Source organism: Eleutherodactylus coqui, chromosome 3 (genome assembly GCF_035609145.1).
Source record: "Eleutherodactylus coqui strain aEleCoq1 chromosome 3, aEleCoq1.hap1, whole genome shotgun sequence".
Classification (NCBI taxonomy): domain Eukaryota; kingdom Metazoa; phylum Chordata; class Amphibia; order Anura; family Eleutherodactylidae; genus Eleutherodactylus; species Eleutherodactylus coqui.
This window is the reverse complement of record NC_089839.1, coordinates 2033776-2061353: the sequence shown is the minus strand read 5'-3', so window position 1 is coordinate 2061353 and position 27578 is coordinate 2033776. Positions and strand designations below refer to the sequence as shown.

General features: G+C 52.9%; 1 protein-coding gene across 1 annotated transcript in view; it reads right to left on the bottom strand.

Annotated features, from left to right (window-relative positions):
* RPS6KC1 (ribosomal protein S6 kinase C1) overlaps positions 1-27578 on the bottom strand; it is a 273886-nt gene that overhangs the window by 184427 nt on the left and 61881 nt on the right. Inside the window, exon 9 of the mRNA XM_066595059.1 lies at positions 13471-13563. Coding sequence (XP_066451156.1) covers positions 13471-13563 — 93 coding nt within the window. The remainder of the gene's footprint in view (positions 1-13470; positions 13564-27578) is intronic.

Below are 27578 nucleotides of genomic sequence, written 5' to 3'. Positions count from 1 at the left end.
TGTGCCCTTTGACTGTCAGCTTCTCCCAAACAGGTGTTGCCTAAATGATTATAAATTGGCCCCTGGATGCACCTCTTCAGCGGAGCCGTACAGGCCTGGTGATAATATAATTAGGCCTGCAAACATCAGGCTGCTGAGCGCTTCCCATCTGTTTGGCAATAATGTTTAGTTAACAACAGTCTTTAAGAGAAGCACCTTCAACTTGCAGCTCTCCGACACCCGCCGCCGCCGTTAACCCTCGCTGAGCTGGAGGGAATCTGCCTAGTTTAGAGGGTCGACCGTCGCACCCAACTCCTCTACCGCGGTGAGTGCGCTCACGGTCCGCTCGGTACAGGGCTCGCAGCGTGACAAAACCCCATCCAGGTCAAGGCTGAACCTAATGAACACTGAGGAGGGGCAACAACCCCCCAAACAGTCGGTCTGTGCACGGTTAACCTTCTAGAGAAGACTCCGGCCCTCATTGTTACAAGGTTGGGTAAAAGGTCTGACATTGACTTGCAGGAATGCTGCCCTCCTATAGGTGGCGCTGTAGAGCCATTGCTCCATCTTGCCATCGGCATACATTTCCCAGAGGACCTTGCACGGCCTTCTAAGTCTCTTCACACTTTCTAGGTGCTCTCACGAAGGAGAAAGCAGAGCCTTCCTGCCCCGTTAGGTCAAGTTCCTTGAGGGTTCTGGCCGCAGTGGTAAGACAGCAGATGGGATGTGAGTAAGAGCTATTAAAGGTCCAGCACAAGGGCATGTTCATACGAGCACTACAGGTACAAGCCATGCCAAGAAGGACCCGCCTCATATATACTGGGCAAGAACGGGGCTTGTGCTGCAGAAGGAAGCTCCAACGTAAGCCGGTACCAAGCCTAAAATATGCAACTGGAGTTTCCCTTAGAAGAAAGTCTTGCAACGCTTGTCTTGGAGGCTGAACTTACTTTTATGAGCCCCATTAGAAAATTGTGGGTTAATAGACGGGGGTCTCTGCTCAGGATCCTCATCGCTTGCTCAGAGTGCAGCGCAGTTGCAAAGAGTGTCTTTCTCTCTGGAGGTCTGCCCTGTCCTTCATAACACGGACGACCCATTGATCTGAATGGACCTGGTGTAATACCTAATTTACCCTGTGGAGGTGCTGCTGGAAGATTGAGCACTTACTGCCAGATGACCCAACAGATTGCAGCTGATCACTGGAGGTCGTAGCAGGGGGTCCCGCTTTATCATAGGAGGGTTGTTTGAAAATAAACCTAACAAGTAGAGGTGGTCCAAAGGGTAGAACCCTTTTGAGAAACAGTCGCCAGGCATTGAAAACCCAAGTCAGCAAGCTGTGAACAAGGTACGTGGTTGTAATATAAGCTGTGGGTCTCTTTGGTAGTGGGCCCATGCCATATGGAAGCCCAACAGGTGAGAGGTGCAGTCTGGAGGACCTCCTCAGATTTCGTCTTGGCAGACTTATGTGAAGCGATTGGCTAACGGTAGACTGCGACCGATGCCAGGACCGCAGAGGTGGTACACTTGGTGCACACCTCACTGGGGGAAGAGACAGGCGCCCCCCTTATATGGTGCCTAATAACACATGTCCCCCTTTATTAGTATCAGCATAATTGACGCTGCAGTTTTCTACAGCAGTCCAGCTCGCCCCAAGGATAGGAGAGGCGCCGCTGCTCCTCCTGGCTGAGCGAGGGGAAACGCTTTTCGTTATGCAGAGCGCCCCGTCCATGTAAGACTCCTAGGCCGTGCAACGCTGACTTGTATATTTGGTAAACCGACGTGGCAGTACAGGGGCATTATATCATCCACCATTTGCATACCAAATTTCCCAGGGAACACTGCATGTCCTGTAAGCCTCTAAATGCCCACTTGGCGCTCTCCATAAGGAGAAACAGTTCTCTCATCACAGACCCGTCACCTGGCCCACCAGAACTCTACCGTGCGATGAGCAGGGCAAGAACCATGGCTAGCTTTTCCTTCTGCAGAAGACCCTGGTTCGCTTTATATCCTCCCTCATGTTACATGTCAAATGGTCGGACACGGTCCTCTAGGTGGTGCCGACCTACACGGTCCTCTAGGTGGCGCTGTATACCCTCTCCCACTTGCCCTAACTGCTTGTTAGCCTCCTCAGTAATCTTCTATCTGGCCATAAGACTGGCGCACGCTCTAAGAGATGCCTCCATTGCTATATACATACAGCGAAGGCGTTGGCACTCCAGTCTATAACACATCCCCATCGAGACGCCCTTTACATCTCCGTTTCGCGGCACTGATGGACAAGGGCACTTCGTGAAGGTTGTGCCGCACAGACGACCTCCCTTTTCTGCTTACCCCTTTGAATCGGCGTGGCTGCGCACAAAGTGCTCCGAAAGTGATCAGCAATCCAGCTTTGTAAAGGCAGGCTCTGGTTGGACCATCTGGAGGCGCCGCATTTAACATGCATCACTCTTAGTGCAAGTCTCTTCTTAATGAACACTTCTGCGGCTGTATTAATATGATGGCTCCATTCACTCGCCGGCCGCCAAGCAGCGCTTCCCTTTTTTTCTGCCGTCCTGACACCAGTCCAAGTTCTAATGAAGCTGTCGACATAAAGGACAGAGGGAGAGCGCCGCTAACCTCGGATAGGACCGCCGCCTGCCAGCGCCGAGCACAGCCACATTCGCAGATCCGCGGCCGCTCATTGGTTTGTGCAACAATCTACAAAGACAAAAATCTAATTCTGCTCTAATTTGGCGCCATTGTGCGGCGGTGAAAGGCCCTCATTACCGCGATCTTGTGTTTTGTGATAAAACATACTGGGGGATAACAAATAGCGATTAGGAAATAATGACTGTGATGGCGCACCTTCCCCTCAACACAATTAATAGATTCCTCTTCTCCCCGGTGACTTGGGTTTTTTTCCTCTGGTTTCTGCCGCCGTTGAGAGCGCCGCACATTTGCATAGAGCACAATAGAGCCGGCGCAGCGAGGGAGGCTACAGTCTAACACAGAATGGCCGCGTCTATAACCTGCTTCTTAGATTGTCTCATCTGCTGTATACCGCGCGCCGCACAATGGGCTGAATGGGAGCGCCGCCGGCACCGCCGTACGGGAAAACACAAGGCTCTACCTCTCAATAGATATTAAAGATGGGGCTTATTACCGTCTCCCCATTGTTCGGGGCGCTCTCAGAGGCGGAGACACAAAGACAGGGACAACAATGGAACCATAGGAGACAGGACCGTATAGATTATCGGTCCGCGCGCCAAGGGGCTTGTCCCAGGATCTTAAAGGGGCTGTCAGCACTTTGCCTATTGATGAACCAGAAAGACAAATGGGTGGAGCAAACCCAAGTCAGCGCCTCAAGTTGAAGCGAAGATGGAGGGAGGTGCTGCCAACCGGGTGGGCGCCTCATCCAGAACGGGGTGCGTGAGAGGCACTATAGGACATTGGGTAAGGAGCCGGTACGCCCCCCAACCACCCGAGGGGAGCACTTGTGGGATCGATGCAATTGAAGACTCTATCATAGAGCAGCAATAAAACACGTTTCCAGGCGAAGTGCCTCTTCATCAGTGAAGCGGGGGGACAGACAGCATGACTCTAGAAGACGTGGCACCGCTGCTGCAGCGAAGTGCCACTAAGAGGGGCAAAACCCTAACTCTTTCACTGCAGCACTGGTGCCTCAAAATGGGTTTTATTGCCATTTTATATCCACTCTGGTCAAGAAATGTGGATCCAGAAGAAGCTCTATTATGGTAGTAGGGTACATGGAGCTGGGTCATCTGAACTGGATGGCCCGATTACATAACGTTTCCATTTAGCTGAAGCCCTCGCTGTAACGATCGTCAATGTTTTTGGGTTTCGGTGCAAAACTAGAAGTCCCTTCCCCGCCACATTACCACGGCTGATCGCTGCAGCTCTTCTGCTCCAAGGGCCCAATGACAACACTTCTGGTCTAGCAGTTCATGAACGCTGCGTACCCTCAAACCAACATTCCATTACATGTGGGCAGACCGGGCAGATGTGCCATTTAAAATACAAGTTTCCTGGCGCAGAATGGGGCAGACGATCGTCTTCTATGCGCCACGTTTACAGTTTTTAGACATTTTTGGAAACTTTTCCTGACTTATCTAAATTACACCAAATTGCTGTAAAATATGCCAAAATGTTGGTGCAATTTTTGGCCCAACTAATATGCGGTATAAACGTTGACGAGCCAGTCTGGAAATCCAACAGATTTACCGTCCAGCGCGATGAAAAGGCTGGACGGTAAAAGCTCCCCTGAGTGTGCATTGGGTTCCCTAGCAGGCAGACATGGGGATCCTCGGTCAGCAGCTTACAGACATCGCAGCGCTGTTTCTTCTCACTCGGGGGTTTTACGGACACACATACTACAATTGTTGTCGGATTCCTACTATCATCCAGTTTTTAGTGACAATGGTTATTACTCCCCCTATTGTTTTCTGCCCTCTGTACTGCACTCCAACGTTCTGCACCGTATGTTAGATTTTAGACCTATTCTTCAGAAAGGACCCTGTTTTAGCTCCCAAACGCGTTGCACCTTCCTTTGTGCGTCACCATCTTGGGCTGATTCCCTTCACTCCAGCAGATCGCTATCATCAGCAAATTGCACCACAACTCTTGAGGTCACCCTGAGCGCAGGATTGGGTTTTCTTTCTACATTTCGCCTAAGGGGTTTGCAACCACCCAGTTAGCCTTTCCTTGCACGCTCTCTTCTTGATGTCTCCTGAGTGGGACAGGGTTTCCTCATTCTACCAACTATATTACTATACACAGCTCATTTTATGCACCCCTATGGCCCTCTAGAGGCGCTGTCCACATCAACACTTTCTTGTTCCATTTCATAGAATCATAAAATGGTGGAGTTGGAAGGCACCTCCGGAGTCATTGGGTCGCACAGGGGTCATCGGGTCCTCCGGGGTCATCGAGTCCAACCCCCTGCTCAGTGCAGGATCACTAAATCATCCCACACAGATGTCTGTCCGGCCTCTGAAGACTTCCATTGAAGGAGAACTCCCCACCTCCTGTGGTAACCTGTTCCACTCATTGATCCCCTCACTGTCTAATGTCTAATCTGTGTCGCCTCCCTCTCAGTTTCATCCCATTGCTTCTAGTCTTTCCTTGTACATATGAGAATAGGGCTGATCCCTCTGCACTGTGACAGCCCTTCAGGTATTTGTAGACCGCTATTAGGTCTCCTCTCAGCCTTCTCTTCTGCTAAACATTCCCAGATCCTTTACCCGTTCCTCATAGGACATGATTTGCAGACCGCTCACCATCTTGGTAACTCTTCTCTGAACTTGGTCCAGTTTGTCTGTCTGTTATAAAGTGGGGTGCCCAGAACTGGACCCAGTATTCCAGATGAGGTCTGACTAAGGAAGAGTAGAGGGGATAATGACCTCACGGGATCTAGACTCTATGCTTCTCTTAATACATCCCAGAATTGTGTTTGCCTTTTTCGCAGCTGCATCACATTATTGACACACGTTCAGTCTGATCTCTCCTCGATCCCCACCAGTTTGGTTTCCGCTCTCTACATTCGATCGAAACCGCCCACACAAAAGTATCAAACAACCTGATGACGGCAAAGTTGAGGGGTGACTACTCCCTCCTAATCCTTTTCGATGCATTTGACACTGTCAACCATGACCTCCGTCTCACTATGCTTCGCTTTATTAGCCTAGAGGACACTGCTCTCTCCTGGTTCTCCTCCTACCTCTCTGACTGCTCATTCAGCATTTCCTTTATTGGTTCTACCTCCCCTCCTCTTCCTCTCGCTGTTGGGGTCCCCCAGGGCTCGGTCCTTGGTCCCCTTCTCTATCTACACAGCCCCAATCGGACAAACCATTTGCAGATTTGGCCTCCAATACCACCTCAGCACCCAGCTATACACCTCTTCCTGCACCATTCTTCCAAAACATCACCGACTGTTTGTCCGCTGTCTCTCACACTATGTCCTCCCTGTTTCTCAAAAACTGACCTTCTCGTCTTTCCGCCTTTCAACTGATCTCCCCCCAACATCTCCAGTCCAGTGTCTGGCACCATCATAACCCCCAGACGGCATGCCCGCTGCCTTAGAGTCACACTGGACTCTAACCTCTCCTTTACCCCCCACATCCAATCTCTGGCCCGAACATGCCACCTACACCTCAGGAATATTGCTAAAATATGTCCGTTCCTAACCACGGACACGCTAAAGACACTCGTGGTCGCCCTCATCCACTCCCGGCTCGACTACTGCAACTCTCTGCTCATCGCCCCCCCCATCGCCCCCCCCCCCCACCACCAGACTCTCCCCTCTCCAATCCATACGAAATGCGGCGTGTCCAGCCACTTCTCAGATGCCTCCGCCCTGTGCCCTCATCCACTCCTGACTCAACTACTCAGCTACTGTAACTCGCAGCTGCAGAAGATTTGTCTTCCCCCCCCCCCCCCCCCCGGCCCTCTCCATTGACTTAACATAGCGGCTGTTCAATACTGACCGACTGCTGTTTACGCTGAGCGATCAGCACATCGTCCATCGTTTATGCTGCATATGGCACTGGACGATGAGCTGATCGCTGACCAACCACTGTGCAAGCTTTTCTAGATCTTTTTGAATACTCTCCCTCTCTTCCCTAGTGTTAGCTATCCCTCCTGGCTTTGTGTCGTCGGCAGATTTGCTCAGTTTCCCACAATTCCCTCCTCCAGATCATTTATAACAATGTTGCCCAACACTGGGCCTAGGACAGAGCCTTGTGGTCCCCACTTGATACATTCTTCCACTTGGATGTGCAGCCATTTATGACCACTCTTTGAGTACGTTTGGGTTTGCCTTTTTGGCTGCTGCATCACATTGTTGACTCATGTTCAGTCTGTGATCTATTAGTATACCCAAGTCTTTTTCACATGTGCTGCTGCTTAGCCCAATTCCTCCCATTCTGTTTTTTTTGCCCATTTTTCTTGCCCAGAGGTAGTATATTACATTTCTCCTTGTTAAATACTATTCTGTTAGTCGCCGAACACTGTTCCAAGCTTTTCTAGATCTTTTTAAATCCTCTCTCTCTTTCCTAGTGTTAGCTATCCTCCCTAGTTTTGTGTCATCGGCAGATCATTTATAACAATGTTGACCAACACTGGGCCCAGGACAGAGCCTTGTGGTCCCCACTTGATACATTCTTCCACTTGGATGTGCAGCCATTTATGACCCCTCTTTGAGTATGATCACTCAGCCAGTTGTGAATCCACCTAACAGTTGCCTTGTCAATCCCAGATTTGGTCATTTCATCAATAAGTCTGGTATGAGATACTTTGTCAAATGCCTTACTAAGGTCAAGATATACTATATCCACCGCATTTCCCTGATCAGCCCAGTCGGTGATACTATCATAGAAGGACATTAGATTAGTCTGGCATGACTTGTTTGTTACAACCCCATGCTGGCCCTGGTTAATTACTCCATTCTCATCCAAGTACTTGCATACATGCTGTTTAATAATGTGTTCAAAGATCTTTCCCGGTATAGAAGTCAGGCTCACAGGCCTGTAGTTTCCTGGATCCACCTTCTTCCCTTTTTTGAAGATAGGGACAACATTTGCCCTTTTCCAATCTTCTGGGACTTCTCCTGTCCTCCAGGAATTGTCACAGATTATGGCGGGTGGTTCAGCAATTACTTCTGCTGCTTCCTTTAGTATCCTAGGATGTAATTCATTTGGACCTTGAGACATGAATTCATTTAAGTTAGCTAAGTGTTCCCTCACCATCTCTCTGCTTATACATAGCCTGCCTTCTTGTATCCCCCCAATAGCACAGGCAAGATCAGCTGATGTTCCATCTACTTTCTGAGAGAAAACAGATACAAAAACAGGACGTAAAAGTTCGTCCGTCTTGACATCATTTTCATACTGTAAACATCCTATAGCATCCTGGACTTTTCTTTTGCCCCCAAAATCCTTTGTTATTTTTTTTGTTGCACGATTTCACATTTATGACACACACCCTTTTCACAAAGCCACTTTGTCAGATGAGTCATGAAGTATCTAAAATCCATGTAAGACAGTTTTCTGGTGCAATTTGCACCAGATTCATCAATTTCATCTATATGACAGACTCGCTACTAATTCTCTAACTTCCTGATGCCGTACAAATGTGAAATTTGGCAGGAACATCCTTTAGGTCCCAAATAGGAAAAGTAAAAGGGGTCACAACTCGATTATTCAATGCCAATTGCAAAAGTAAGTGCACCCCTGTGTTATGTAACTTTGCGGCGTCGTAGAAGACTGAAATTTGGTGCAAACATTCTTTAGGTCCTAAATGAGTAGAGTGGGGGGGGGGGCACATTCTGCAGAGGGCCATCGGTACATGCAGTCTGAGGAGAATCTAACGATCCTCTGTGTATACATATTTCATTCCTCGGTTCCTCTAAAGTAACCTTGATGTTGGGTGAAGCCGGGTGTATCAGCTAGTTCTCTCTAAATCTCATCTGTGATCTATTTCGCATTGACTGAATGAGATGTATCTGCAGGATCTCCATTATAACCCTATCAGCAGACATCTCTCGTTATCCGGGTCTTGATCTCTTTTGTCACCCTTGGATTATAAGGTTACAACCTAGAACTATTCCTGCGCCCGGCCTTTCCTACATTACCGGCACACACTCAACGCTTTCTGCCTGGTTTTCCTAATAAAGATAATTTCTGGCATTTTCGCCGCAGACAAATGTAGAAATGTTTACTATGCTAATTATTTTTAATTAAAGATATTCCTCTTGTCAGATGCTTTCATATGCACTGCTGAACCATCATCAAACGTTAACTTTCCAACTTAACACCAGTATAGCCGGTGGCAGCCTGAAGGTTTACCATCTGCTCCCAACCAGAGTCAGTGTGGCCACCTTCAGAACATATGCATCAAAGCCCTGAGACATGAGATGGAAGGAATCCGCCACAAGTCAGCAGAAGGGGAGGCGCAGACCCGGAGGCAGGCAACAGGCGAGCCCACCGAACAAGGGAGCAGGCCGAGCAATAACAGGCAAGGTCACCGGGGACGGATAATGACTGCACTGCAAAACTCACAATGGCAAAGAAGTGTCCTCGAAAAGGGACAAACTGAAATACTCCGAGTGAACGAGGCCAAGTGCAGCTCCAACACAACCCTGCAGCCACCACTAGGGGGAGCTTAGCAAATTTTTCCAACACACTAAATGGCCCCTTCTTAGACCCCCGGCGCGCTCACTATTGGCGCTCCCTGTAGGTAATTCCCCCCGTGACCCCGGAGTGCGGCATAAAGTCACGTGACAAGTTTTCCGCGGTTCAGTTTCAGTGTGAATCCACATTAGATGGAAGATCCAGCGATCGGAGCGACTTCCAGCGGGGCCGGTCATCGGTGCTAGGCTAGCCGGGGTCAGACCGCCAACCGCGGGGGGTTTTCTCATGTAACAGTGTGGAGAGTATACTGAGAATGGCGCGATCGGGGAAAACATCCAGTGAAAGGGGATTCTGTGGAAACAACTCATCACTGAAAGGGGTCGGAGGAGGATGTCAGGAATCGTTCTGACCAACAGGCTGCACAGTCAGCTGAATACAACGCTGGAGCTCCAACTAACATGTCCGAACGCACAACTCGCCGTTCCTCCACACGGATGGTATAACAGCAGACAACCAGTTCCAGCGCCATTGTGTCTAAGAGAAACAGAAAGACTCCAGCGGGCAAAAGAGCGCAAAACTTGTATCACTGAGCAGCGGAAAAACATCCCCTTGTCAGATGGAGCCAGATTTATGTGCTGATGGGAGGTCAGAATTTGGCGCAAGCAGCATGAATCGCTGACCCCTTCCGGTCAGGATGGCGGAGGAGGAGTAATAGTACAGGGAGGGTTTTCTTGGGACACTCCATGTTCTTTACATATCTTTGGATGGATGAATTCCTGCAGTTCAGAAGGTCAAAGCAGGTCCAATGTGCTGTTAGATGGGGGTCTCTAATAAAGTGGCCATTCATTGTATAAATGTATACAGCAGAGCTCCCCCTAGTGGTGACGGCAGGCATCCAGAATTATATGAATTAACACTTATAATAGCAAAAAGGTGAAGCAGTAATAGCTATGACGATCTTAAAGGGTAACTAAACCTAAAAGTCCTGCTTGGTGGGGCCAGGGTGTCGAGGCGGCCACCAAACGCACTTTTAGCTGTTTGTGTCACTGCTGGAACGGATGGGCCCCGTATAAGGTTTACAGAATCTGCAAGCAACGACCGCTGAATAGTCAGAATATGGGGGCATCGATCCCCGAGCTGCCAGGATCACCTCCCTGGTGACGCCGCCCATGTGGGTCCTGAAGATGCGACAATTGTTTCAGGGGTTTCATCCCCTCTTTTCAAAAGTCATAACTGTCATGTTTTCCTGTCGGCACGACTGTGTGTGTGTGTGTGTGGTCTTCTGCGCGGCTGCGTGGGGGGGGGGGGGGGGGGCAGGGCTGTCTTCTGCGCGGCGAGCTGAAGATCTTATTGGAACCATCATCGACTCTGCCCCATCTTAGAGCATCAATCACGCAGCGTACGTCACATGACCTTTATCTGCGGTCGGGGCGATTAGGACGATTCCAAAATAGTTTTTGGTTTTGTAAGTTTTGCACCATAAAATCCGTTCCTGGAAGTGTTTTGTTTCTTTTGCCTCGCTGTATTCAGAGTCCTCCGACCCCTCCAGCTCCCCGTGGGCTTCTTCACCGCACGTCTTGGAGGGTTTTGGAGCATTCGGGGGTTCACAGGTTTTTCATCGTTTTCATTGTGATTTTTGGGTCTATTATCGGCTTTTCTTCCTACATTTGCCTGCATGATGACCGGGGCGTCCGATTCACTCTACAGGTCGTTACGAGAGCGATGAGACCGAACACGGTCACAGGCCACGGTAGACCTGGATGACCTTGTGATTACAGCGTGGCGGGCCGATGACCTCACAGGGGGAGCACCCCCTCCCTATGTGAACCCTTTACATGCTGCTTCAACACGGATCATGGCATATAAGGGGTTAACAGGAGGAGATGGTGCTCCAACTGATCCCCGCTGTTGCAGTGGGAGGCCGGCTGTCAGACACAGGCGAGCGGCTTCTGTCCAGCCACATCCGGGGGTCCTATTCAAAGAGTGCTCAGGGGTCAACTCCTTACATTACGATAGGCTGAAATGCCCCCCGCCTCCACCGAGGCCTCGGGGTTGTGTGCAAATGCTTTTCTGACACTTTCTGGCATAAAGTCGCAATTTTTGTTAATGTAGGAATTTGCGCAAAAAATTGCGGCTTTTAGTCTGTTTGCACCGGCCTCACGGCCGCATCCCCTTCCTTGTACGCCAGAAGTGGGCGCTGGGGCGGACCTGGCGGATGCATCTAATGTACGAAGAGGCACCAGATTAAACAAAGGCTGGGACTTGGGGGGGCGCTCCAGCAAACGTCACTTATGGCATACCTGCGGGATATGAGCGGCCGACCAATGAGAGCGGGGCTGCCCTATGTGCACTGATTATAGAGTCTGAGGAGTAACACCCCTGCAGCCCGTTATACGGCTCCTATTCTGCATTTGTCACCAGTTCTTTCCTCTGCAAGTTCACGCTATAATTTTCAGTTCTCTCCAAGCTGGGTGGAGGAGCCTGCTGCTACGCTGCCTGCCATACTCTACACAGAGACAACAGCATTCTGCTGCCTAACGGCCTAACACACACAGAAATGTAACAGCGGCGCCGGGGACACCGCGCCCCGCGAGGACACCGCGCCCCGCGAGGACACCGCGCCGCCGGGGACACATTACATTCTCACAGTACAGAGCAGAGGAGATGCGATTTCAGCCACTTACTCTTAGCTGTAGCCACATTTATGCGAGTCGCTCGGCTTCTCTCTCTCCGTCTGATGTCGACCCCATAGGAAGCAGTCAGGTTTGGAGAACATGGTAGAGCCGGAGCCGTGTTTGACAATTCAGCGGGTTGCTGCACATCTCTCCAGGAATGAGGTAGAGCACCATTGTGCCGGTTCCAAAACCATTGACAGATGCGCCCACGGGCAGTCATTGAGCCGTGCGCCCAGCATGTGACCCTTTAGTTGGCACATTTATCGCACTCAACGCATTAAAGGGGTTTTCCAGGCAGAAATACAATTGATGACAGTGCTTAGGATAGTTGATGGTCTGGGGTCCTCTGCTCGAGACCCCAGCCAATTGGGCGCTCGCCGTCAGCACTGGCATACACCGGGGTTGGAACAGGAGCTGCTGCTCTGACCCGTGTAGTGGCCGGCGCTTGTAATTGCAGGATAGGTCATCAGTAGTATGTCTGCCTGGAACACCCCTCTGAGTCATTACTCTTCTCCATAGACTTCTAGGGAAGGCAGGATTCATCCTCCCCCACCCCCAGGTCCTTTCTGGTTACTTCTGTTACTGGAGATACACTTCCCATGACAGCAGCTGGTGGACGGCAGATTAGGAGGCCGGGAAGCCCTAGTGGCCGGCACTTGTAGCACAAAACATACTTTTAGGTAAATAACGTGATTTTCCCACGTGGTGTAACGTTAGGGCGCACTTGGGCTGCCTCAAACTAACTTCCCCTCAGCTTGCAGCTATGCAGTCGGCTTCTGCGGCTCTCCTCGTCTGTTCTTACAGTGGAAGTCAAGTGACCGGCACGGACCAATCAGAGGTCCCGGCATCGCCCCACCAAACTCCTGGCATCATGAAGCTCAGGAGAACGGATGGTGGTGCTGCGGCCTCTGATTGGCTGCAGTGGTCACCTGACTTCCACTGTACCAACAGGCCAGCAGGGCTGTGGGTGCGCTGCTTACTGCTCTTATTATTTTGAGGCTTGGCCCGCTGCTTACATCTTTTAATAGTCGTAAGCTATTGATGTTCTAGTCTTAGAATAGGTCCTCCTTAGGATATCAGCTGGGGTCCGCCATCCGGGACCCCTGCCGATCAGCTGCTCGCCGGGCCAGTGCGCTTGTACACTGAACCAATTTCTGCAGGATGCAGACGGCTCTGTTCCTACTGCAGTGGCCAGGCCTGGTATTACACACAAAGTTCTCATTGAAGTGAATGGGACACAGCCTGCAATACCAAGCCTGGCCACTGCAGTGGGAATGGAGCTGTCTGCTTCCTGCACACACCAGCTTAGGACATGATTAATAGGGGTCCTATCCTAAGACCCGTAGAATGAGCCATCACTAGATTACAACTGGACAACCCCTTGAACCAGCAAGATCCCTTGGAGATAAACTCCGGAGAGCCGTCCGGCGGCCCCTAATAAACAGTAGCCGTCCTGGTGTAACACGGCTCCTTCCACCCTCCGCCCCTTTCCATGCGGTGACCCCTCTCTGCCGCCTCCATAAGGCCTTCTCTCGCTCTCCTGCCTCCGTTGCTTTTGTTATTATAACAGTGCAGATGCATTCGAGTCGTTTTCCCCTTTTGTTTCAGATCCTTAAGATCCTCGGCTTCAAAGCGGCGGTGCCAGCGGGCGGCGGGGCGCGGAGTGAACTCTAGAAGAGATGCTGAAGAATTACCTTGTCAATCACCCCAAGGACTCTGAAGGCCTTCAGTTCCTCCGCAGGACTCCTCAGGTTGGCGCAGGGCCTTGAACTCGCGGCTCCTGGAGGCTAATGGAAGATATCAAAGATGAGACATCAATCAGCCAGGCACTTGAAGGAAGGCCGCCCGCTGCAGCAAATGCCAGGCCCAAGGAAACCGAACCAGATGAAAGATGGCGTTTTATCTGCGCCGCTAATTATTAACTCGCCAGTAAATAAATTAGGAGATGGAGGCGGAAAAACACAAGGCGGCGGCGAAACGGCGCAGAAAGGCGAACCAAAGGATGGAGGTTCAGTACGACAACGAGAGTGGGGCTCATTCACACAGCGAGCGCCATGCTGGATCCATACCGCGCTCGGAAAGTGGGAAGAGGACCGCGCACATTGCTGGAGAGGCGGTTAGATGCGCGTGGAAACTGCGGCTTATCTATAGGAAAACTGTTCGTGTACGTGGAAAACCGCAGGAACGCGGAAAAACCCCGCAGGAACGTGGAAAAACCCCGCAGGGACGTGGAAAAACCCCGCAGGAACGTGGAAAAACCCCGCAGGAACGTGGAAAAACCCCGCAGGAACGTGGAAAAACCCCGCAGGAACGTGGAAAAACCCCGCAGGAACGTGGAAAAACCCCGCAGGAACGTGGAAAAACCCCGCAGGAACGTGGAAAAACCCCGCAGGAACCTAAAAAACCCCGCAGGAACGTGGAAAAACCCCGCAGGAACGTGGAAAAACCCCGCAGGAACGTGGAAAAACCCCGCAGGAACGCGGAAAAACCCCGCAGGAACGTGGAAAAACCCCGCAGGAACGTGGAAAAACCCCGCAGGAACGTGGAAAAACCCCGCAGGAACGCGGAAAAACCCCGCAGGAACGCGGAAAAACCCCGCAGGGACGTGGAAAAACCCCGCAGGAACGTGGAAAAACCCCGCAGGAACGTGGAAAAACCCCGCAGGAACGTGGAAAAACCCCGCAGGAACGTGGAAAAACCCCGCAGGAACGTGGAAAAACCCCCGCAGGAACGTGGAAAAACCCCCGCAGGAACGTGGAAAAACCCCCGCAGGAACGTGGAAAAACCCCGCAGGAACGTGATAAACCGCAGGAACGTAAAAAACCCCGCAGGAAAGTGAAAAACCCCACAGGAACGTGAAAAACACCGCAGGGACGTGAAAAACACAGCAGGGACGTGAAAAACACCGCAGGGACGTGAAAAACACCGCAGGGACGTGAAAAACACCGCAGGGACGTGAAAAACACCGCAGGGACGTGAAAAACACCGCAGGGACGTGAAAAACACCGCAGGGACGTGAAAAACACCGCAGGGACGTGAAAAACACCGCAGGGACGTGAAAAACACCGCAGGGACGTGAAAAACACCGCAGGGACGTGAAAAACCGCAGGGACGTGAAAAACCACGCAGCAACGTGAAAAACCCCACAGCGACGTGAAAAACACCGCAGGGATGTGAAAAACACCGCAGGGACGTGATAAACCGCAGGGACGTGATAAACCGCAGGGACGTGATAAACCGCAGGGACGTGAAAAACACCGCAGGGACGTGATAAACCGCAGGGACGTGATAAACCGCAGGGACGTGATAAACAGCAGGGACGTGATAAACAGCAGGGACGTGATAAACCGCAGGGACGTGATAAACCGCAGGGACGCGATAAACCGCAGGGACGCGAAAAACCGCAGGGACGCGAAAAACCACGCAGGAACGCGAAACCCCCGCAGGAATGTGGAAAACCGCAGGAATGTGGAAGGCTTGACTTTCCCAGCACAGATACTACACAACGCTCCGTTTTTTCCCGTTTCCTAGTTTCGCTGTCAGTACAAGCGCGCATGTAAACAGAACCCTTACAAACAACGGCGTCCGTTACTGTAACACTAAACTCGCGCCAGATACGCCCCCCGTGGGCTTATCCCTGACTCTGCGCCGTATTACAGGCAGATCGGCGCACTCGGAGACGCGCTTCTCACATCAAATCCCATTTCGTAAACGGCCGCAGAGCGCGGTACAGGCGCGGGGTTTATGAAGGGACCCAGGGGACACCAATTCGTTCTTCCGGCGGTTATTTTGCACGCGTGAAAACTGCAGCAAGGACCAAAATCCGCAGCAAATCTGAGCAGCCTCAGTCCCAGGATACGCCGCATATTACACGGACGGACGCGCGAGCCCGAGGGGAGGTTCACAGGGCGGAGTTGGGCACGTCCATCGCTCCATAATGCGCTGGTTACCGGTCCCGTCGCCGTGTTTATCCCAGCGCACATTATCAGACGCGGCACGTCACTTCGTATCGCTTTACCGTCAGGTTTTGGCGATGATCTGGGGCTTCAGAGTCCGTGTCACCGGGTTTGGACGCGTGTTGCGATGCACAGACTCCCCTAAACGGCGAGCGTTCACAGGGGCGGCTTCTGAGGGGGATTTCTCTCTGCCCGCCAATCACGCCAGGTGACATGCGGCATGCCCTCCGGGGTCGTTCACACGGGCGGCATGGTCAGTCTATATCACGCACCTATTTTCTGCATAAGGCCAGCATGGCGGGCTGCTCACAGGTCATCATTCACGGGGCGGCGGAGATCAGCGTCACAACACGCCCCTGCGCACCGCTGCTTTAGGTGTCAAACCCGCTGCTCGTACTCCGATGTCCCGCATCGCTGCCACGCCAAACTGCGCAAAGTAAACCAAAAAAAGGAGCGACTTCGCCATAAGATGGCAGCAAGTGAAGTCCTGCGGCGCCCTACACAGGCCGCGCTACACAGGCCGCGCGGGGGGCACTACACAGGCCGCGCGGGGCGCCCTACACAGGGCGCCCTACACAGGCCGCGCTACACAGGCCGCGCTGTACAGGCCGCGCGGAGCCCTATCACACCTAGAAAGTGTAAAAAATAAATAGCCCCTCCCCCACCACTTTGTATAATGTTTTTGGGCCCACACATTCGGGGTCATCGCGTCCGTAACGACCTGTACAATAAACTGAACACTATAAATCCTGCACAGCAAAAAGCACAGAATAAACCCTCAAAAACAATGAAGGGAAAAGGCTTATTCTGCACCAAAAAAGCAATAAAGGTGATCAAAAATGCCGCCGAACCCCAAAATGGTACAAATACTAGCGGTCGTCGCGCACACATTACGTTCTCCCAGAACGCCGACAATGGAAAGGACTGTGAATGCAGCAACGCAAAAACAAAAAATAATTTCCAAAAAGAGGAGGTTTTGTGCAAAACGAAAAAAAATCTAAAAAAAATATTATATTTTTGGTATCATCATAATTGCACCGACCGCAGGAAAACAATGTATCAAGTCATTCATGGTGCATGAGGGGCGCCACAAATAATGGCCAAACTGCTGCCCTCAAAACGAAAAAATGATAAAGATGGTCTATATATATGAATAAAGGCGATAGGCCTCACTCACCGACCGGCTCACTCACCGACTGCCTCACTCACCGACTGCCTCACTCACCGACCCGCCTCACTCACCGACCCGCCTCACTCACCGACCCGCCTCACTCACCGACCCGCCTCACTCACCGACCCGCCTCACTCACCGACCCGCCTCACTCACCGACCCGCCTCACTCACCGACCCGCCTCACTCACCGACCCGCCTCACTCACCGACCCGCCTCACTCACCGACCCGCCTCACTCACCGACCCGCCTCACTCACCGACCGGCTCACTCACCGACTGCCTCACTAACTGACTGCCTCACTAACTGACTGCCTCACTCACTCACCGACCGGCTCACTAACTGACTGCCTCACTCACTCACCGACCGGCTCACTAACTGACTGCCTCACTCACTCACCGACCGGCTCACTAACTGACTGCCTCACTCACTCACCGACCGGCTCACTAACTGACTGCCTCACTCACTCACCGACCGGCTCACTAACTGACTGCCTCACTCACTCACCGACCGGCTCACTAACTGACTGCCTCACTCACTCACCGACCGGCTCACTAACTGTCTGCCTCACTCACCGACCGGCTCACTAACTGACTGCCTCACTCACTCACCGACCGGCTCACTAACTGTCTGCCTCACTCACCGACCGGCTCACTAACTGTCTGCCTCACTCACTCACCGACCGGCTCACTAACTGACTGCCTCACTCACTCACCGACCGGCTCACTAACTGACTGCCTCACTCACTCACCGACCGGCTCACTCACTCACTGCCTCACTCACTCACCGCCTCACTCACTCACCGCCTCACTCACTCACCGACCGCCTCACTCACTCACCGACCGACTGCCTCACTCACCGACCGACTGCCTCACTCACCGACCGACCGCCTCACTCACTCACTGACTGACTGCCTCACTCACTGACTGCCTCACTCACTGACTGCCTCACTCACCGCCTCACTCACTCACCGACCGGCTCACTAACTGACCGCCTCACTCACCGACCGCCTCACTCACCGACCGCCTCACTCACCGACCGCCTCACTCACCGACCGCCTCACTCACCGACCGCCTCACTCACCGACCGCCTCACTCACCGACCGCCTCACTAACCGACCGCCTCACTCACCGACCGACTCACTCACCGACCGGCTCACTAACCGACTGCCTCACCGACCGGCTCACTGACTTACCGCCTCACTCACTCACCGACTTACCGCCTCACTCACTCACCGACTTACCGCCTCACTCACTCACCGACTTACCGCCTCACTCACTCACCGACTTACCGCCTCACTCACTCACCGACTTACCGCCTCACTCACTCACCGACTTACCGCCTCACTCACTCACCGACTTACCGCCTCACTCACTCACCGACTTACCGCCTCACTCACTCACCGACTTACCGCCTCACTCACTCACCGACTTACCGCCTCACTCACTCACCGACTTACCGCCTCACTCACTCACCGACTTACCGCCTCACTCACTCACCCACCGCCTCACTCACTCACTCACCGCCTCCCTCACTCACCCACCGCCTCACTCACCCACCGCCTCACTCACTCACCCACCGCCTCACTCACTCACCCACCGCCTCACTCACTCACCCACCGCCTCACTCACTCACCCACCGCCTCACTCACTCACCCACCGCCTCACTCACTCACCCACCGCCTCACTCACTCACCCACCGCCTCACTCACTCACCCACCGCCTCACTCACTCACCCACCGCCTCACTCACTCACCCACCGCCTCACTCACCCACCGCCTCACTCACCCACCGCCTCACTCACCCACCGCCTCACTCACTCACCGCCTCACTCACTCACCGCCTCACTCACTCACCGCCTCACTCACTCACCGCCTCACTCACTCACCGCCTCACTCACTCACCGCCTCACTCACTCACCGCCTCACTCACTCCCCGCCTCACTCACTCCCCGCCTCACTCACTCCCCGCCTCACTCACTCACCGCCTCACTCACTCACCGCCTCACTCACTCACCGCCTCACTCACTCACCGCCTCACTCACTCACCGCCTCACTCACTCACTGCCTCACTCACTCACTGCCTCACTCACTCACTGCCTCACTCACTCACTCACTGCCTCACTCACTCACTTGAAGACTGAGAGGTACAGCAGCACTCACCAACCATATAGGGGGACCCTTCCAAAGGAAATAGCTGCTCGCCTGAAAAAGGGATTGAATCCACAGAAATCCCAATGTGTCAAGTCCAAAAAGAAGCAGGGTCAGGCAGCAGGTTAGGTGCTTAAAGATTTTAATGCATAAGCATCAGTTATAAACACCTCATAGCCATAAAAATAGCGACGTTTCGACCCTATACAAAACGGGTCTTTGTCAACCCACTCACTCACTGACTGCCTCACTCACTCACTGACTTACCGCCTCCCTCACTCACTGACTCACCGCCTCCCTCACTCACTGACTCACCGCCTCACTCACTCACTGACTTACCGCCTCACTCACTCACCGACCGCCTCACTCACTCACTGCCTCACTTACTGACTGCCTCACTGCCTCACCCACCGACCGCCTCACTCACTCACCGACCGCCTCACTCACTCACCGACCGCCTCACTCACTCACCGACCGCCTCACTCACTCACCGACCGCCTCACTCACTCACCGACCGCCTCACTCACTCACCGACCGCCTCACTCACTCACCGACCGCCTCACTCACTCACCGACCGCCTCACTCACTCACCGACCGCCTCACTCACTCACCGACCGCCTCACTCACTCACCGACCGCCTCACTCACTCACCGACCGCCTCACTCACTCACCGACCGCCTCACTCACTCACCGACCGCCTCACTCACTCACCGACCGCCTCACTCACTCACCGACCGCCTCACTCACTCACCGACCGCCTCACTCACTCACCGACCGCCTCACTCACTCACCGACCGCCTCACTCACTCACCGACCGCCTCACTCACTCACCGACCGCCTCACTCACTCACCGACCGCCTCACTCACTCACCGACCGCCTCACTCACTCACTCACCGACCGCCTCACTCACTCACTCACCGACCGCCTCACTCACTCACCGACCGCCTCACTCACTCACCGACCGCCTCACTCACTCACCGACCGCCTCACTCACTCACCGACCGCCTCACTCACTCACCGACCGCCTCACTCACTCACCGACCGCCTCACTCACTCACCGACCGCCTCACTCACTCACCGACCGCCTCACTCACTCACCGACCGCCTCACTCACTCACCGACCGCCTCACTCACTCACCGACCGCCTCACTCACTCACCGACCGCCTCACTCACTCACCGACCGCCTCACTCACTCACCGACCGCCTCACTCACTCACCGACCGCCTCACTCACTCACCGACCGCCTCACTCACTCACCGACCGCCTCACTCACTCACCGACCGCCTCACTCACTCACCGACCGCCTCACTCACTCACCGACCGCCTCACTCACTCACCGACCGCCTCACTCACTCACCGACCGCCTCACTCACTCACCGACCGCCTCACTCACTCACCGACCGCCTCACTCACTCACCGACCGCCTCACTCACTCACCGACCGCCTCACTCACTCACCGACCGCCTCACTCACTCACCGACCGCCTCACTCACTCACCGACCGCCTCACTCACTGACCGACCGCCTCACTCACTGACCGACCGCCTCACTCACTGACCGACCGCCTCACTCACTGACTGACCGCCTCACTGACTGACCGCCTCACTGACTGACCGCCTCACTGACTGACCGGCTGCCTCACTCACTGCCTCACTCACTGCCTCACTCACTGCCTCACTCACTGCCTGACTGGCCACTAATTCTCTAACTTCCCGATGTCGTACAAACATGAACTGTGGCACGGCCATTCTTTAGGTCCTAAATAGGAAAAGTAAAGGGGTCACAACTCGATTATTCAATGCCAAGTGCAAAAGTAAGTGCACCCCTGTGTAATATAACTGCTTGGTGTTGTACAAGTGTAACATTTGGCGCAAGCATTCTCTAGGTTCTAAATGAGGAGAGTGGGAGGGGCGGCACATTCTGCAGAGGGACATGGGTACATGCAGCCTGAGGAGGATCTAACGCTCCTCTATGTGTATACATGTTTTATTCCTCGGCTCCTCTGAAGTAACCACCACTGCATAACATTTCCCGTACAAACACGTAAACACCCGTATCAAATGATCATCATCTAAAGCATTAGACGTACCCCAAAATGGTACCAATAAATACAACCGCTCACCACATAAACAACCTTGATGATGCAACTGGACACTACGGAGGGGAACTGGGTTGTCTTCAGGTTTAGTTTGGGCATCAATGACAGCCATGATGGTGTCTGGAGACCTCCGGGTGAGCGCCTCAATCCTGCCCCCTGCTGGTGTGATGGTCTGGGGGGCATCGCATACAACAGTGGTGGTACGAGGGACAGTGACAGCTCAGCGATATGTTCAGGACCTCCTGCAGACACATGTGTTCCTCCAGAAGGATAATGCTCGGCCGCACACACAAGGGGGTCACAGGAGCCCCCACAACATTGTCACACCTCCGTGGCTGCCCGTCACCGGATCTATCATCAATAGGACATGTATGGGACGCCTACGAGTTTACATGATCTGAAGGTTCAGTTACAGCAAATATGGAGCGATATGTCAGAGGATATCATGCAGAACCTGTATACCTCCATGCCCTCTTGTATCACATGTTGTATCCAAGCTAGAGGCGGTACAACAGGGTACTAGAGCCTCCATGCCCCCCGTATCACATGTTGTATCCAAGCTAGAGGCGGTACAACAGGGTACTAGAGCCTCCATGCCCCCCGTATCGCATCTTGTATCCAAGCTAGAGGCGGTACAACAGGGTACTAGAGCGTCCATGCCTGCCCGTATCACATCTAGTATCCAAGCTAGAGGCGGTACAACAGGGTACTAGAGCCTCCATGCCTGCCCGTATCACATCTAGTATCCAAGCTAGAGGCGGTACAACAGGGTACTAGAGCCTCCATGCCTGCCCGTATCACATCTAGTATCCAAGCTAGAGGCGGTACAACAGGGTACTAGAGCCTCCATGCCTGCCCGTATCACATCATGTATCCAAGCTAGAGGCGGTACAACAGGGTACTAGAGCCTCCATGCCCCCTGTATCACATGTTGTATCCAAGCTAGAGGCGGTACAACAGGGTACTAGAGCCTCCATGCCCGCCCGTATCACATCTTGTATCCAAGCTAGAGGCGGTACAACAGGGTACTAGAGCGTCCATGCCTGCCCGTATCACATCTAGTATCCAAGCTAGAGGCGGTACAACAGGGTACTAGAGCCTCCATGCCTGCCCGTATCACATCTAGTATCCAAGCTAGAGGCGGTACAACAGGGTACTAGAGCCTCCATGCCTGCCCGTATCACATCATGTATCCAAGCTAGAGGCGGTACAACAGGGTACTAGAGCCTCCATGCCCCCTGTATCACATGTTGTATCCAAGCTAGAGGCGGTACAACAGGGTACTAGAGCCTCCATGCCCACCCATATCACATCTAGTATCCAAGCTAGAGGCGGTACAACAGGGTACTAGAGCCTCCATGCCCACCCATATCACATCTAGTATCCAAGCTAGAGGCGGTACAACAGGGTACTAGAGCCTCCATGCCCGCCCGTATCACATCTTGTATCCAAGCTAGAGGCGGTACAACAGGGTACTAGAGCCTCTATGCCCTCCTGTATCACATCTTGTATCCAAGCTAGAGGTGGTACAACAGGGTACTAGAACCTCCATGCCCGCCCATATCACATCTTGTATCCAAGCTAGAGGCGGTACAACAGGGTACTAGAGCCTCCATGCCCACCCATATCACATCTTGTATCCAAGCTAGAGATGGTACAACAAGGTACTAGAGCCTCCATGCCCGCCTGTATCACATCTTGTATCCAAGCTAGAGGCGGTACAACAGGGTACTAGAGCCTCCATGCCCGCCCGTATCACATCTTGTATCCAAGCTAGAGGTGGTACAACAGGGTACTAGAGCCTCCATGCCCACCCATATCACATCTAGTATCCAAGCTAGAGGTGGTACAACGGGGTACTAGAGCCTCCATGCCCTCCTGTATCACATCTTGTATCCAAGCTAGAGAGGGTACAACAGGGTACTAGAGCCTTCATGCCCTCTTGTATCACATCTTGTATCCAAGCTAGAGGCGGTACAACGGGGTACTAGAGCCTCCATGCCCACCCATATCACATCTTGTATCCAAGCTAGAGGCGGTACAACAGGGTACTAGAGCCTCCATGCCTGCCCGTATCACAGCTTGGAGGCTCTTGTACCCTGTTGTACCCTCTCTAGCTTGGATACAAGATGTGATACGGGCGGGCATGGAGGCTCTAGTACCCTGTTGTACCGCCTCTAGCTTGGATACAAGATGTGATACGGGCAGGCATGGAGGCTCTAGTACCCTGTTGTACCACCTCTAGCTTGGATACAAGATGTGATACAAGAGGGCATGAAGGCTCTAGTACCCTGTTGTACCCTCTCTAGCTTGGATACAAGATGTGATACAGGAGGGCATGGAGGCTCTAGTACCCTGTTGTACCACCTCTAGCTTGGATACAAGATGTGATACGGAGGCATGGAGGCTCTAGTACCCTGTAGTACCGCCTCTAGCTTGGATACAAGATGTGATACGGGCGGCATGGAGGCTCTAGTACCCTTTTCTACCACCTCTAGCTTGGATACAAGATGTGATACGGGCGGCATGGAGGCTCTAGTACCCTGTAGTACCGCCTCTAGCTTGGATACAAGATGTGATGTGGGAGGCATGGAGGCTCTTGTACCCTGTTGTACCGCCTCTAGCTTGGATACAAGATGTGATACGGGCGGGCATGGAGGCTATAGTACCCTGTTGTACCGCCTCTAGCTTGGATACAAGATGTGATACAGGAGGACATGGAGGCTCTAGTACCCTGTTGTACCGCCTCTAGCTTGGATACAAGATGTGATACAGGCAGGCATGGAGGCTCTAGTACCCTGTTGTACCACCTCTAGCTTGGATACAAGATGTGATACGGGCGGGCATGGAGGCTATAGTACCCTGTTGTACCGCCTCTAGCTTGGATACAAGATGTGATACGGGCGGGCATGGAGGCTCTAGAACCCTGTTGTACTGCCTCTAGCTTGGATACAAGATGTGATACGGGCGGCATGGAGGCTCTAGTACCCTGTAGTACCGCCTCTAGCTTGGATACAAGATGTGATGTGGGAGGCATGGAGGCTCTTGTACCCTGTTGTACCGCCTCTAGCTTGGATACAAGATGTGATACGGGCGGGCATGGAGGCTATAGTACCCTGTTGTACCGCCTCTAGCTTGGATACAAGATGTGATACAGGAGGACATGGAGGCTCTAGTACCCTGTTGTACCGCCTCTAGCTTGGATACAAGATGTGATACAGGCAGGCATGGAGGCTCTAGTACCCTGTTGTACCACCTCTAGCTTGGATACAAGATGTGATACGGGCGGGCATGGAGGCTATAGTACCCTGTTGTACCGCCTCTAGCTTGGATACAAGATGTGATACGGGCGGGCATGGAGGCTCTAGAACCCTGTTGTACTGCCTCTAGCTTGGATACAAGATGTGATACGGGAGGCATGGAGGCTCTAGAACCCTGTTGTACTGCCTCTAGCTTGGATACAAGATGTGATACGGGAGGCATGGAGGCTCTAGTACCCTGTTGTACCGCCTCTAGCTTGGATACAAGATGTGAAACGGGCAGGCATGGAGGCTCTAGTAGACTTCTACAATAGTACATATCAGTACGATGACGTGGGGGGGTCCTTCCTCTTCAGCACATGATATAACAATAGGGCAGATGATATAACAATAGGGCAGATGATATAACAATAGGGCAGATGATACAGGGTGTTTGCGGCGCTTCGGTCAGGACGCGGTTACAGTGCAGCGGCGGCCGTATGCCGCGGTCCGTGGTAAGTGCGCTCTGGGCAGGTTATAGAGGCACAGGTGCGGCAGTAAAACAGGCTGGACGGGCGGCTAACAACCAGCGGGTATAAAACAGAGCGGCACGTCACCAAGAAAACCTGCAAGAGAACAGAACCCAACAGGACGTCCGCGCAGCTCGTCACCGGAGCCCGCCGTGACATATGTACGCCGCGGTTCAGGACGGCCGGACGCTGCTGGCTACAGATTTACACAGGTGTGAGAAGATAACCGAGCCAGCAGAGCGATCCGGCGCCGCAGCGCCAATGCTGACCCGTTGCTTGGAGAAGTCAGGTGACCACTGCCGGCCGCGCTTGTTCCCGACGCAGCCCCACTGACCACAGAAGCGAATGCCTGCATGCAGATCAACGGGGGTCAGCCCTCCGTGTTATGTGAATGAGCCCGACAGCCGGGGGCGCACACTGTCGGGAGGGCTCCTTAACGACACGCTAATCACACAAAGCAGCTAATCGCTCTGCAGCGCCCCCACAGGAGGAATGAGGTATTACAGGATCCAGTCATGTCCGAGGGGTGTGTGTAATAGCGGACGGTCCTCCAGAGACGCTCCTGATGCACAGCTCACCCCTGTGTGAACGCAGCGCTCCCCAAACTGCTTGGAGGTTTTGGGATAGGTATTTAGTAATAAAGAATGCTGGGAGTTGTAGTTCACCTGTGACAAGGCTACAGTAACCGGTCCCTATTACTTCCAATAGGAAGCAGTGAAAGCCCTGCGCTGCGGCCGGGGGGCGGAGCCTCCAACGCGCCAATTACTGGAGGTTTCATCATTATTCAGAGTGACGGCACCTGGTAGATGATAAACGAGTGCCGAGACCCCCGCGATGCCCAGAATAAGGGGGCTGCAGCGCTGCGCCCCCTCAGTTGTGCTCATTACTCGATGGCGGTCCAGGCCTAGAAGACGTCTACAGACATCTAGGAGTCCGACTAGTATCGAGCACCAGCGGGGGGCGCTGCAGGCCATTGGTGTCAGCAGGGTCTTCGCACTCGGACCCTCGCTGATCACACTTATGGTCGGTCAGGTTTTCCCCTCTAATGCTGTAAGATTTCAAAAACTACAAAAAAAAACAGCTGCGAAGCGTCGCCGAATCGCCGTTCGGTTCCATGCTGGGCTTGTGGAGAGTCTCTTCCAACTCTACCATTCTAGGATTCTATGGACCCTAAACCCTGGGGGCCTCTTCCAACTCTACCATTCTAGGATTCTATGGACCGGCGACCCTGGGGGTCTCTTCCAACTCTACCATTCTAGGATTCTATGGACCCTCAACCCTGGGGGCCTCTTCCAACTCTACCATTCTAGGATTCTATGGACCCTCAACCCTGGGGGCCTCTTCCAACTCTACCATTCTAGGATTCTATGGACCCTCAACCCTGCGGGTCTCTTCCAACTCTACCATTCTAGGATTCTATGGACCCTAAACCCTGGGGGTCTCTTCCAACTCTACCATTCTAGGATTCTATGGACCCGACGACCCTGGGGGTCTCTTCCAACTCTACCATTCTAGGATTCTATGGACCCGACGACCCTGGGGGTCTCTTCCAACTCTACTATTCTAGTATTCGAGGGACCCAACGAACCTGGGGGTCTGTTCCAACTCTACCATTCTAGGATTCTATGGACCCGGCGACCCTGGGGGTCTCTTCCATCTCTATTATTCTAGGATTTTTTGGACCCAACGACCCTGTGACCCCCCCTCCCCCCCAGAGGAGTCTCTTCCAATTCTACCATTCTAGGATTCTATGGATTGGCTACCCTGGGGGTCTCTTCCAACTGCCATTCTAGGATTCTATGGATCGATGACAATGGAGGTCTCTTCCAACTCTACCATTCTAGGATTCTATGGACCGGCGACCCTGGGGGTCTCTTCCAACTCTGCCATTCTAGGATTCTATGGACCGGCGACCCTGGGGGTCTCTTCCAACTCTGCCATTCTAGGATTCTATGGATCGACGACCATGGAGGTCTTTTCCAACTCTACCATTCTAGGATTCTATGGACCGGCGACCCTGGGGGTCTCTTCCAACTCTACCATTCTAGTATTTGAGGGACCCAATGAACCTGGGAGTCTCTTCCAACTCTACCATTCTAGGATTCTATGGACCCGACGACCCTGGGGGTCTCCTCAATCTTTATTATTCTAGGATTTTTTGGACCCAACGACCCCGAGACCCCCCCAGAGGAGTCTCTTCCAACTCTACCATTCTAGGATTTTATGGACCCAACGACCCTGGGGGTCTCTTCCAACTCTACCATTCTAGGATTCGATGGACCCGATGAACCTGGGGTCTCTTCCAACTCTACCATTCTAGGATTCTATGGACCCGATGACCCGGAAGTTTCTTCATGTGTTTGCTACCTTTGGGATCAGCATTCTGGTTAAGTACTGTATTCCATCTGTGTACGACTGCAGATCTGCAACAACCACAGACTTCTCTGGGCTCATCTGCACCTCCCTATACATCTGATTTCATATAGAAGCACTTGTGTTTCTGTTGTTATGCAAATGGTTTCCTCCGTAATAAGATACAAGTAACCTCTAGAACAGAACACGTAACACAGCTCCGTAGTACAGAGATGCAGGGACTACGTGTGCCAACCTACAGCCTCAGTGCACAGGGCCCCGTGACGTCCATATGCCCTGTTAGACG